At 42.9% G+C, this 13246-nt stretch overlaps 1 protein-coding gene across 1 annotated transcript in view; it reads right to left on the reverse strand.

Moving 5' to 3' along the window:
* Positions 1 to 654: 654 nt before the first annotated feature.
* The window catches only part of LOC143282694 (PAX3- and PAX7-binding protein 1-like), a 38996-nt gene continuing 26404 nt past the window's right edge, over positions 655 to 13246 (reverse strand). The window contains exons 13-19 of the mRNA XM_076588372.1: positions 10166 to 10313; positions 9378 to 9496; positions 8750 to 8826; positions 6459 to 6525; positions 5698 to 5844; positions 4395 to 4549; positions 655 to 3326 (exon numbers count right to left, since the gene is read on the reverse strand). Coding sequence (XP_076444487.1) covers positions 3224 to 3326; positions 4395 to 4549; positions 5698 to 5844; positions 6459 to 6525; positions 8750 to 8826; positions 9378 to 9496; positions 10166 to 10313 — 816 coding nt within the window. The 3' untranslated portion in view covers positions 655 to 3223. The remainder of the gene's footprint in view (positions 3327 to 4394; positions 4550 to 5697; positions 5845 to 6458; positions 6526 to 8749; positions 8827 to 9377; positions 9497 to 10165; positions 10314 to 13246) is intronic.

A 13246-nucleotide genomic window follows, 5' to 3' on the forward strand; every position in this document is an offset into this window, starting at 1 on the left:
CCCTACTGGCGGCAATAATGGCTTATTTGTGGAGCCAGCACGAGTGAGCGTACCCCTCCAGAGTGGAGACCGCCACCATGTCTTTGTAACGATAGTCCCCCCGTGAATCTGAGACCTTGACAGGAGCTCTGGCCCACCATTTAAATGCAGAGGGAATACAAGTCAGTGACAGGTGGAGAGACGGATTAACAGGAGGCAGGGTGTGGAAGTGGGGGGCTGCTCAAAGCAATCCTCACTTGTCTTTTCCACAGCCTGTTTTGTAATCTCTCTGCAACTTGAGATTTTGACACATCACGAAAAAGAGGAACTGCTTTTCTTTTGCTCAACAAAAGCAATGACAGAACAGGTACACACAAATTAGAAACTGCACTTCTAACTTGTGCTACACTGTTCTCGTTTTCATGGAGGTTCAGCAGCCAAGGTGTTAAATCCCTTCTGGAGTACCAAGATTAGTTACTTTCACCCACTGCTAGCATATTCATAAAGGCCATGGCCAGATAGGTTTTTATCATCTTCTTCCATCCTTACATGCACAAACACACTCAGCCAAAGATAACTGGTGCAACAACTCATTGTCTGAATACATAAGTGCCAAAACCCTCTTTCAATCAAAACTGTGCAAACAGTATACAAACGAAAACACAAAATGTTAAATATGTTCACAATTTTAATCACATTAAAATTTCCAACGAGTTCAACCAAACAAAGTAAAACAGAACATTTCAAAGACAACTTGCAAATCAAAATAACACTGGAGTAACATTTCTGTAATTAAAAAAAATGTTATCTGATTTTTTTTTTTTCCTAACTGAACAAGTGCTGTTAAAATTGTTAAATATTTCCGCCTCATTCTGAAAACAACAACTTTGAAACAGAAAAGACTAGTTTCAAATAAAAATAGCGCCCACTAAATGAAAGTGGCACTGACAAAAGTCCAATATTTTATATCCCAGCATTTTTATTTTCTCCACAGATCAGTGATGGCAAGAGGTGAGTGGTGGGGGGGGGGGCTATGAGGGGGGCAGAGGGAGAGCATCAATGCAATACTGATTGCACACAGGAAGAATCTTACATGTCTAATCACTGTAGTGATAAAAACTAGTAACAAAGTAGTTTCAAAGCAGTCTTCACAAAAGTTGTGCGTACAAAATTCTGTGGTTTTCCACACACACACAACCTGTATCCCCACCAATGCCTTTTTTTTTTTTCATTCCTTGGTTTTCATTCTGAACATACTTGGGTTTGATTTGAAAACATACAGACTGTGGTATCAGTTTATTTCATTTCTTCTGATGGCCTAGGTTAATCTATCACTGTAAATCTGTCGACAGACTAATTTAACTATGAATAATTCTTACTGTAGTTCTTTCTTGATAATGTGTGTGTGTGTGTGTGTAAAATTAAAACTAGTTTATCAGTATGGGTAAAAGTCTAAAGCATTCCTGATAAAAACTGTTCCCCAAAAAAGTTTCAACATGGCTGTGCATTAAAAGTCAAAGCCTTTGTTGTTCATGTGTGATTCCTGCTGATTTAAAAACACAAAGGACACCAAAACTTGGGAGAAAAGTGTTACCAGTACTTATAATCTTATATCAATCAATCAAAATCGTATTTTTGCTAAGCATTTTTAAACCAAAGCTGTGTGCTGGAAATGAACAATTCCAAACAAAACAGCCCACGATGAGCCTATTTCACTGGTTTATAATCATAATATTCAATGTGGGTCAAGCTGTTCCTGTCCAGCTCTGAGAGATCGTAACAAACACTCCACACAAAAACAGTTTTCAGTAATCTATTTATTTATTTATTTAGGGATATTTTCTTTCATAATAACTGACTTACAACAATTAGAAGACATGTTCACAGCTTAAAGTGATCCATCAAAAAAATTTTTTTTTTCTATACAAGTCTACTGAAACATTGCACTGCTTGCTTAACATCACTCAGACTTAGCCACACTAATATTGAAACAAGTCAACACAGTTATACCCTTGTATCTCTTATGATCAGCAGTTTTTTTTCTCCTTCTTTCTTTCTTTTCTTTTCTTTTTTTTTTTTTTTTTTTTGTGAATCACTAGCCATCACTTGTAGTCGTACTGTGCAGATAACTTTCTCTTCATTATTAAACACACAAAATTTTTATAGTCAATTTGTACCATGAACTAGTCTGCCTTTCCCTCCCCCTGACAGTTTTTTTTTTTTTTACTTGCTGTAAACACATGCATGCACACACACCCACTACATATACAAGCACACACTACAAATACACACACACACACCACTCATACACAAAATACAAACACATACACACAAATATACACACATTATACTACACACACACCATACAACACACATCAAAATGGCCATCATCTGATGCCATCAGCAAGTCCACATTCCCCACTGTTAGAAAACTGTGCCTCTTGAATACTCACTGGAACACAGTCTATGATTCTTTTTTGGGGAATACTGGAGGAGGAAAGTATCTTCTTCCTTAAAAAAAATAAAATAAAAAACGAAGTTTAATCATTTCCACACGTTTCAAACAACAGAGTTCCAGCATTCGTCTTCCACAACAATTCTCAACAGAGCACCCGTACGTACATGTTTTTTAAAGATCAGTCTTTTTCACTGGAACAGTTTCACGGTGGCACGGACGTAACAAACGCTCTTGTTTGGCAGGCAGGCAGGCAGGAAAAACTAACCACCTCCAATCCTCTACTCGTAGTAATGGCACACTCGTCAACTCCTGCCAGAGAATCCAAGAGTGTAGTGCAGTGCAGGGCAGGGGGAGCGGGGTTGAGGGATGGAGCTGGATAAAGACAGGACACTATATCCACGACTGGGGCCTGCTGGGGGGGGTGGCTGGTGTAACAGCCTCAAATGAAACCCCCCACCCTCCCCTGATGACAGGGTAAAATTCAACTAGGGTGGTGGTGGTGGGGTGAGGGTCAGTTCCAAGCTAGTCTGCACATATCCTAGGATGAGTTATCTAAGACTCGCCAGATACAAGCCCAGGGGTTAAAAAAAAAAAAAAAACGCCCCCCCCCCTACCCCCCCCTGTGATTTGACCCTGGGTAGGAGAAAAACAGAAAATCGATGTGGAGAGAACAGAAGTGTGGGGGCCTGGGGGGAACGGAGGGGATAGGTTTCCAACGAACAAACTGCTATACAGGGAGGGTGGTGGTGGCTTGGGAGGGAGTGTGGGGGGGGTAGGAACATGGGACTAGGTGGCGTTGATCTTGAAGCTGTACTGGTTGGACAAGGCTACCGCGTGGTCCATGGCGTGTATCGTCACCAGCTGCTTGCTCATCTGCTTGATCAGCAACCTGCCAGCAGTCAGTCAGAGGAAACGTTATTAAATGACTCAACAACACATTTTATTTAAGTGGGGCAGACAACATCACTAAGTGGGGCAGACAACATCACTAAGTGGGGCAGACAACAGACAACATCACTAAGTGGGGCAGACAACATCACTAAGTGGGACAGACAACATCACTAAGTGGGGCAGACAACAGACAACATCACTAAGTGGGACAGACAACATCACTAAGTGGGACAGACAACATCACTAACATCACTAAGTGGGACAGACAACATCACTAAGTGGGGCAGACAACAGACAACATCACTAAGTGGGGCAGACAACATCACTAAATGGGGCAGACAACATCACTAAGTGGGGCAGACAACATCACTAAGTGGGACAGACAACAGACAACATCACTAAGAGGGGCAGACAACATCACTAAACAACATCACTAAGTGGGGCAGACAACATCACTAAGTGGGGCAGACAACATCACTAAGTGGGAAAGACAACATCACTAAGTGGGGCAGACAACATCACTAAGTGGGACAGACAACAGACAACATCACTAAGAGGGGCAGACAGCATCACTAAACAACATCACTAAGTGGGGCAGACAACATCACTAAATGGGGCAGACAACATCACTAAGTGGGAAAGACAACAGACAGACAACATCACTAAGAGGGGCAGACAGCATCACTAAACAACATCACTAAGTGGGGCAGACAACATCACTAAGTGGGGCAGACAACATCACTAAATGGGGTGTGGATGCTGAATATGTTCTTGTTTCCATAACCCACTGAACGCTGACATGGATAACAGGATCTTTAACATGCGTATTTGATGTTCTGCTTGCGTATACACACGAAGGGGGTTCAGGCACTAGCAGGTCTGGACATAATTATGTTGACCTGGGAGATCGGGAAAAAAAATCTCTACCCTTTACCCACCAGGCGCCGTTACCGAGATTCGAACCCGGGATCCTGAGATTGAAAGCCCAACACTTTAACCACTCAGCTCTTCGCCCATCACAAGCTTCCTAATCAGGAAGACCACACTGAACACCACCTCCACGCACCTGCCCTCCTGTCGCTCCAGGTCGCCCTGTTTACAGGTGGTCTTGTGCACAAGCTCTGCCGCCTTGGTCAGAAAGCGACACAGGTTCTCCAGCTGTGGTATGGTCTTCTCCCCCTCCAGGTCAGCAAACCAGGACTTGGGAAAGGTGGATATGATCTGTAAGGAGAACGCACATGACATGATGATATGATCTGTAAGGAGAACGCACATCAATATGTCAAGTAAAAAGAGTATGTTCTGTGAAAAGTAACTAAAAAATGAAACAGCAATGTGACTGAGAAAAATGTTTGGGTTGCTCTTAATTTCTTGTGCCCTTCCTGTCAATGTAAATAAAATGAGTGGAAAGTACTGATTTTTTATTCTACTTTCAAGCGAAATATGGTGTTGACTGACAAAGTATTTTCAAAGAAAATTACTTTGTTACATTCTTCCACACACACACTCAAACACACACAACCTGAAACACAGCATTATTACAAAACACTGATATAAATGCAAAAACAAAACAAAAAACAACAACAACAACAAAAACCCCACAAACACACACACAGAACGAGCCAAAAACATCATGAAATGGAGAAGAAAACTCAAGCTTTAAATCTTTATATGTCAGCCAGAGTTATCTTCTCATTCCAAATGGATATGCACAGTTCACGAGTACTAAATACTGGTTTCATTACCGAGATGGACCAAACATTACACAGGCGCAGGCAGAAGTAAATCTGGCTGAAAACGCTTCTACGTCGCTCGGGTTTAGGGCTGAACAAGTGCTGAATGCTACTGGACAAGACGACTCGCGTCATTCAAGACAGCTCGTTTGTTTCAGTGTATTCATTGATTTCTTTTATGATAATATCATGGTTGTTAGAGCTGTGATGGTGTAAAGTTTTCAGTATTGTTCTTTTTGCTGACACTTTATCATTGCCTTTCTCTCCTTTAGTATGAGATAAACAGGGATGAGTGCACTAGCTCTCTGGTGGTCTTATTATTGTGTTTTGCAGTAATTTTGTGTGGAAGGTATGCGTGCTAGGATATGTGTGTTTGTGTGTGTGTGTGTGTGTGTGTGAGTGTATGAGTGCGTGCGTGCGTGTGTGTGTGTGTGTGTGTGTGTGTGAGGGTGGTAATGATGGAGGTGGGGTTGGGGGTAGAGGGAGAAAGCATGCAAGATCCGCCACTGTTTTCTGTGATTTCTATATGTGGAGTGGCTCACAACTGAACTTCCATTTTCATACCCCTTGCGCATACAAATTCTTTTCTGTCCGAAGCCAATAAAGAGTCGTGGGGCGTTGCAAGTGCTGACTCACCGTCTGACACTTCTCCATGGCATGGCGGTTGATGTGGGAGTTGGCCAGCCCCAGCACGATGTAGCGGTTCAGCAGTCCGTTCAGGGCCAGACGCTGCAGCAGCTGGGTGCCCAGCAAGTCTTGCCATGATAGCAGGTTCCCCAGCAACTGTTGCCCACACACACACATCACACACCATCATCAACAGCTTTAATCAGTTTCACTTGCCCAAGGAGGCGTGACTGCATTCGGATGAATCCCTACACGCTTCTCCACATCTGCTACCAGCAGCATAACCCAACGCGCTTTGCTTTGAGTGCATGCATGATATATCTGTGTATAGCTGTGGATTTCTTCGACAGAATTTTGCCAGAGGACAACTGTACATGCTGCACACAGGATTTCAGTTTATCGTCTCATCCCAATGACTGGACGCTCAGAGACTTGATAATTCTTGACAGAAATTCCTTACAAAGTTGACATTCCATGTACCATCTGCAACCATATGTGCGCTTCAAACTTTGGGCTCTGATGCCACTTGCGTGTCCACCAACGATGGCACAATATACCATCATCCTCAGTTCCCTTGAGACAACACATCTCTCTCTCTCTCTCTCTTCCTTCATCCTCTGATGTTCTTTTTTTTCACAACAAAAACAAATTCTTTAAATGAACACATACGAACATCACAAACACATGCACAAAAACACATGAGAAAGCACACACACAAACACATGTACATGAGACACACACACAGACAGACAAATACACCCACAGAGTACCTTGATGCATGTCCATGACTGTCGGTGAAAAAAGGTGGCCGGGCCCGAGGACCGGTTGTCCAGAACTCTGCAACACAAACCCTGTGCCTCTCAATGCCTGTCGTCATCTGATCCACACCCACCAATCAAACAACACAAACCCTGTCCCTCTCAATGCCTGTCGTCACCTGATCAACACCCACCAATCAAACAACACAAACCCTGTGCCTCTCAATGCCTGTCGTCATCTGATCCACACCCACCAATCAAACAACACAAACCCTGTGCCTCTCAATGCCTGTCGTCATCTGATCCACACCCACCAATCAAACAACACAAACCCTGTCCCTCTCGATGCCTCTGATCCACACCCACCAATCAAACAACACAAACCCTGTCCCTCTCGATGCCTGTCGTCATCTGATCCACACCCACCAATCAAACAACACAAACCCTGTGCCTCTCAATGCCTGTCGTCATCTGATCCACACCCACTAATCAAACAACACAAACCCTGTCCCTCTCGATGTCTGTTGTCACCTGATCCACACCCACCAATCAAACAACACAAACCCTGTCCCTCTCAATGTCTGTTGTCACCTGATCCACACCCACCAATCAAACAACACAAACCCTGTCCCTCTCGATGCCTGTCGTCATCTGATCCACACCCACCAATCAAACAACACAAACCCTGTCCCTCTCAATGCCTCTGATCCACACCCACCAATCAAACAACACAAACCCTGTCCCTCTCAATGCCTCTGATCCACACCCACCAATCAAACAACACAAACCCTGTCCCTCTCAATGCCTCTGATCCACACCCACCAATCAAACAACACAAACCCTGTCCCTCTCGATGCCTGTTGTCACATCTGATCCACACCCACTAATCAAACAACACAAACTCTGTCCCTCTCGATGCCTGTTGTCACATCTGATCCACACCCACTAATCAAACAACACAAACCCTGTCCCTCTCAATGCCTGTCGTCATCTGATCCACACCCACCAATCAAACAACACAAACCCTGTGCCTCTCAATGCCTGTCGTCATCTGATCCACACCCACCAATCAAACCGTATTTTCTGTGAATAAACATATTACCAATGTTTGTTGTATTGCTAGTATACTTTTTTTTTTTGTTAGCCCCCGGACTGCTGCTGACTAGTACACTTGTCAGTGAAGGGCTGTCACCTCACTGACATAATAGTTTATATATCATATTCTATAATCAATTTACTCCTCTTTGTTTTGTTTTGATTTCACTTACATAATTTTATTCAAGGATTTTTTTTACATTTTTTTACAGCATTAACTTTGCCATTCTTTCTTATCAATGGCCAATTTGGTGATTTGGATAAATAGAATACCTTGGAAGCTTTTGCTTAAGGTCCTAGTCTTTCCATTTGAGCCCACAGCACACTCAAATGTGCGTAGGAGCTGCTAAAATCCCAACTCTGTTTGGGGCTCAAACCCACAGCCTCCCAGTCTTAAGCTTGAGGTGCTAACCACTTCAACACAGCGGCTGGTTGATGATGTGATTCAATGTCTGGCTGTTCAGGTAAACCTTTCACTCGTATTCCTCTTGTGTGCAAATGATTTCTCTTCTCTACAGCCCCACAGCATAGCATTTGTGTGTGTGCGTGGGTGGTGGTGTAGGGCTGATTGATGGGGGATTACTGGTGATGTGGATGAAGGTGTTTACAGAGAACTGCCTCAGAACCTGTTGGTGTAGCGCAGTAATGCTGCAGGACATAAAGATCAGCTCTGTTCTCTGTACATTATCTCACATTGTTCTAAAAGACCTCGACACAACATAAAGATCAGCTCTGTTTTCTGTGCACTATCTCACATTGTCCTTGAGGACCTTGACACAACATAAAAGATCAGCTCTGTTCTCTGTGCACTATCTCACATTGTCCTTAAGGACCTTGACACAACATAAAAGATCAGCTCTGTTCTCTGTGCACTATCTCACATTGTCCTTAAGGACCTTGACAAAGCATAAAAGATCAGCTCTGTTCTCTGTTCCCTATCTCACATTGTCCTTGAGGACCTTGACACAACATAAAAGATCCTCTCCATCCTAAGAATTGGAGCCACAAGAAGTGAGGAGTTTATAGGCTCACAATGAAATACAGTTTCCCACCTCAGAGAAAGGGAACACCTTATGTCATCCAACTCAACACTGGCGTTGAATTTCTTTTCTTTCTTTTTTTTTTAATTATTATATTTTTTTTAACTGGTAACCAGCTAATCGAAGAAAGAAAAGAAAAAGAAGGAAAAACAAAAAAAGTCTACTCACGACATGGGATAGAGTGGTAAAAATACATCATCATCAAGAGCCTTCTTGGCGCGACGAACAACCGCCTGCAGTAACACCTGCAAAGAGAAGAAATTAAAATTATTTGAGACTCATATATAAGAGGCCAGGATCAACTCTCTCTCTCTCTCTCACTTCACTCCACCGTCTCTCATGCACACATTCAATCACACACTCAACACACACACTTGGGAGGAAGGCGACAGAATGGTTAAGATGCTTATCTGCCAATACAGAGAGCATGAGGGTCTGGGTTTGAATCCCAGTCTTGCCCTTTCTCCCACATTTGGCTGGAAAACCAAACTGAGCGTCTAGTCATTCGGCTGAGACCATAAATCGAGGTCCTGTGAGCAGCATGCACTAGGGACAATGAAAAAGAAACCAATGCCAACATAAATGTTGTAACCTGGCAAAATTCTGTAGAAGAAATCCATTCTGATAGGTACCTATATATCTATGTATATGCCCTCTAGACCTAAACGCAGGTTATGCTGCTAGTCAGACATCCCAGCGGATTTGGTTATGCATATATATATGGATTTATCCAAATTTAGTATTGCCTCTTTGAGAAACTGAAACACACACTCATACACCCCCCATACACACAGACCTGGGCTGACTTGCTCTTTAGTGAGACAGTGGGGTAGTCCTGGAAGAGCCGTTGAGTGATATTGACAAGTCGCGACGTCTGAGTTGTTGACAGTGGGTCCCACACATTTTCAACTAGATCTGACAACAGAAAAAACCAAAACGTTTGTTCCCTCTGCATCTGAAAGAGATGAATCACAGTGTGTGTGTGTGTGTGTGTGTTGTGTGTGCTTGTGTGTGCTTGTGTGTGTGCATGTGTGTGTAGACAATTACACAGTTCTGCATGACCCAACCAGTAGCAAATCGTAGGGATAAAGTTTTATAGTCATCACCCCACTCAGATGAAACAATTTTCCAACTAGAATGATTGTGAACAAGTGTTTGGTGTACATGAATGCCTTACCCACTTGTGAAAGTGTGAAAACAAGCCTCTCATTTTTTTTTTTACACGAATTTTCCAGCCCCACAAATTTTCTCATTTTTTTTTCCAAGAGTTTTCCAACCATGCAAATAAATGGTCCCCCCCCTCCCCCCACTCTCCTCCCGACTTTTCCAGTCCTGGTAATGGCTCTGACAATTTTTCACAACACTTTTCCAGCCTTGCAAATGGTTCTCTTTTTTGCCAAGACTTTTCCAGCCCTGCAAACTGTCCCCCCCCCAAAAAAAAGACTTTTTTCCAGCCCTGCAAATAGTCTTTCTTCTTTTTCCCCCCCAAGACTTTTCCAGCCCTGCAAATGGTTCTCTCATTTTTTCCAACACTTTCCCACCACTACCAAAGCACACAGGCACATATTAGGCAGCACAGCTCACATTTCAGTTTGGGTAGCACCACCTTCTCCACCACGGCAGGAAGGATTTTTATGTCACTGTCGTCAGGATCGACATCTAGGTCCGACTCGCAGCCAAAGCACACCAGGCAGCTGTACCAGCCCATGTCCTCAAAGTCACGGCTTCCTCCCTGATGACAAGAGTACACCCACACTGTATGTCAAATGCTCTGTGTGTGTGTGTGTGTGTGTGTGTGTGTGTGTGTGCGCTTGTCTCTGTGCATGTGTGTGTGTGTGTGTGTGTGTGTGTGTGTATTTGTCACTGTGAGTGTGTGTTTGTCAGAGTGTAATGTAAGTGTCACTGTGAGAGCACTCACACACAATGGACAGAGCAAAAAGTTTTGACACAAATGTTGAAAAACAAACACTTAAAACTGATTTGCAGATACAAGACAGTCACTGCACCATTCATTCCATCTACACATTCATTCAGTCCAAACATGTCATTCTAGAGCTACAGTAGCAGGGAGCTGCAAAGTGCATGGGGTCAGATACTATCTAGCAATTGGCACACATCAGACGTCAGGGCCACACCATGTTATCCATCATTCCCCAGCATCCACACTACACTGCAACTACGATGTCTCCTGTCACACTAAACAGGGTCAGAGCCATGACGCAGGCACTGCTGTTCCCTGCAAAAATGCTGTCTCCTGCTATTCCTGCAAACCGTGTTTCAGCACAGATTTTATCTAAATTGTGGTGAAAAGTTTGGGTGACTGAAAAAATTAGCAACACTTTGTGTTCCAACACTGCTAATTCCATAATGGTGATCTGACTTCCATTCAACATGTGCTGAATAAGAAGTTAGTTATGATTTGCTAAAATTGTGAATCACACATGCTCACTGGCCAAGAAAATACGGGGTCAACCATGCTCTATTTGTCAGCAAGTGTCTGATTTCAAACCAATTCAGAAGAGAAGGGATAGGGAAAAGAAATGATTTTTTTCAACTGACCACAGCATTTTCTACATGTGCCTAATATCATAGCAATACACACCTGACCACAGTAAATTCTACGCTCAAAACGTAGCAGATTGCTAGCAGATCTGAGTCACAACAAATGAAAGCCTGCTGGTACATATGAGTTAGCATGGGAAATGCTGCTGACAAAGGCAGAATACAAAGAAGGGTGGACAAACTTACCCAAAAAGTGTAACCAAAGTACAGCCATAAACCCAAAGACAACATGAATAAGGAAGCTCAGAATAAATGTGGAAAAACAAAATACATAACTATCTCCACACAAGACAATCCCCACACAATTCATTCCATCTACACATTCATTCAGTCAAAACCAGTCATTCTAGAGCTACAGTAGCAGGGAGCTGCAAAGTGCAAGGGGTCAGATACTATCTAGCAATTGGCACACATCAGACGTCAGGGCCACACCATGTTATCCATCATTCCCCAACATCCACACTACACTGCAACGTCTCCTGTCACACTAAACAGGGTCAGAGCCATGATTCAGGCACTGCTGTTCTCTGCAATAGTGCTGTCTCCTGCTACTCCTGCAAGCTGTGTTTCAGCACAGATCTTATCTAAATTGTGGTGAAAAGTTTGGGTGACTCAAAAAATTAGCAACACTTTGCGTTTCAACACTGCTAATTCCACAATGGCGATCTGACTTCTGTGGAACAAGTGCTGAATGAGAAGTTACTTATGATTTGTTAGAATTATGAAACACACATGCTCATTGGCCAAGAAAATATAGGATCAACCATGCTCTGTTTGTCAGCAAGTGTCTGATTTCAGACCGATTCAGAGGAGAACGGATAGGGAAAAGAAATGATTATTTTCAATTGACCATAGCATTTTCTATGTGTGCTTAACATCATAGCAATACACCCCTGATCATAGCAAATTCTCTGCTCATAACATAGCAGCTGGCAGGTCTGAGTCATAATAAATGAAAACCTGCTGGTGCATATGAGTCAGCACGGGGAATGATGCTGACAAAGGCAGAATACAAAGGAGTATGGACAAACTTACCCAGAACAAAGAGTAACCAAAGTACAGCCAAAAACCCAAAAAACAACACAAATGAGGAAGGTCAGAATAAGTATGGAAAAACAAAATACATAACTATCTCCATACAAGACAATCACCACACAATTCATTCCATCAACACATTCATTCAGTCAAAACCAGTCATTCTAGAGCTACAGTAGCAGGGAGCTGCAAAGTGCATGGGGTCAGATACTATCTAGCAATTGGCACACATCAGACGTCAGGGCCACACCATGTTATCCATCATTCCCCAGCATCCACACTACACTGCAACTACGATGTCTCCTGTCACACTAAACAGGGTCAGAGCCACAATGCAGGCACTGCTGTTCACTACAACAACAACGTGTCCTGCTATTCTCAAAACAACAAAGCCACAGTCTCTGTCCATCTAACAACTTTCAACCTTAAGTCTATGACCAGAGAACAGTCAGGTGTCGACAAACATTGTTATGAGCTGCAATTATCTGTCGAACCAGTAATGAGACTGTGTGTAATCAATATGATAATACAGACAGTGATACTACAAAAGAAGCCGATGAAAAAGCAAAAATAGCTGAAGTGTGTAAAATAATCAAGCTGACCAACCATCCAATGTGCTTAAGTTTGCCTGTTGGCAGGTTCAGAAGCATTGATCACAAGAAGACTACCTAAACTGCTCCCAGCAGCATCAAGAAAGCTAACATGGAATAGTCTGATGGGCAAACAGCATAGCAGTCAGATTTCAATCTTTGGATCCTTGGGTTCAAATCTGTATCACTGTGCCTGGTGGTGTTAAGGGTAAAGATAATTATTATATTCTGAGGATCTCCTGTGCCAAAATATGTAGACCGTCTACTGCCTTTGTCTCTTTCATGTAAATATACACACACACACAATCAATGTACATGGTTAAGATCCTGTAATCCATGTCCCTGTTTTGAAGGCTGTTGGAACACTACCATACCAAGTAAGTGCAACACCGAAAGTATGAGTTCATAAATGGTGGGGAACAAAAACAGTCACACAAATAAAAGCCTGCTGGTACATCTGAGCTAACATCGGAAATGT

This window comes from Babylonia areolata, chromosome 6 (genome assembly GCF_041734735.1).
Source record: "Babylonia areolata isolate BAREFJ2019XMU chromosome 6, ASM4173473v1, whole genome shotgun sequence".
Classification (NCBI taxonomy): Eukaryota; Metazoa; Mollusca; class Gastropoda; order Neogastropoda; family Buccinidae; genus Babylonia; species Babylonia areolata.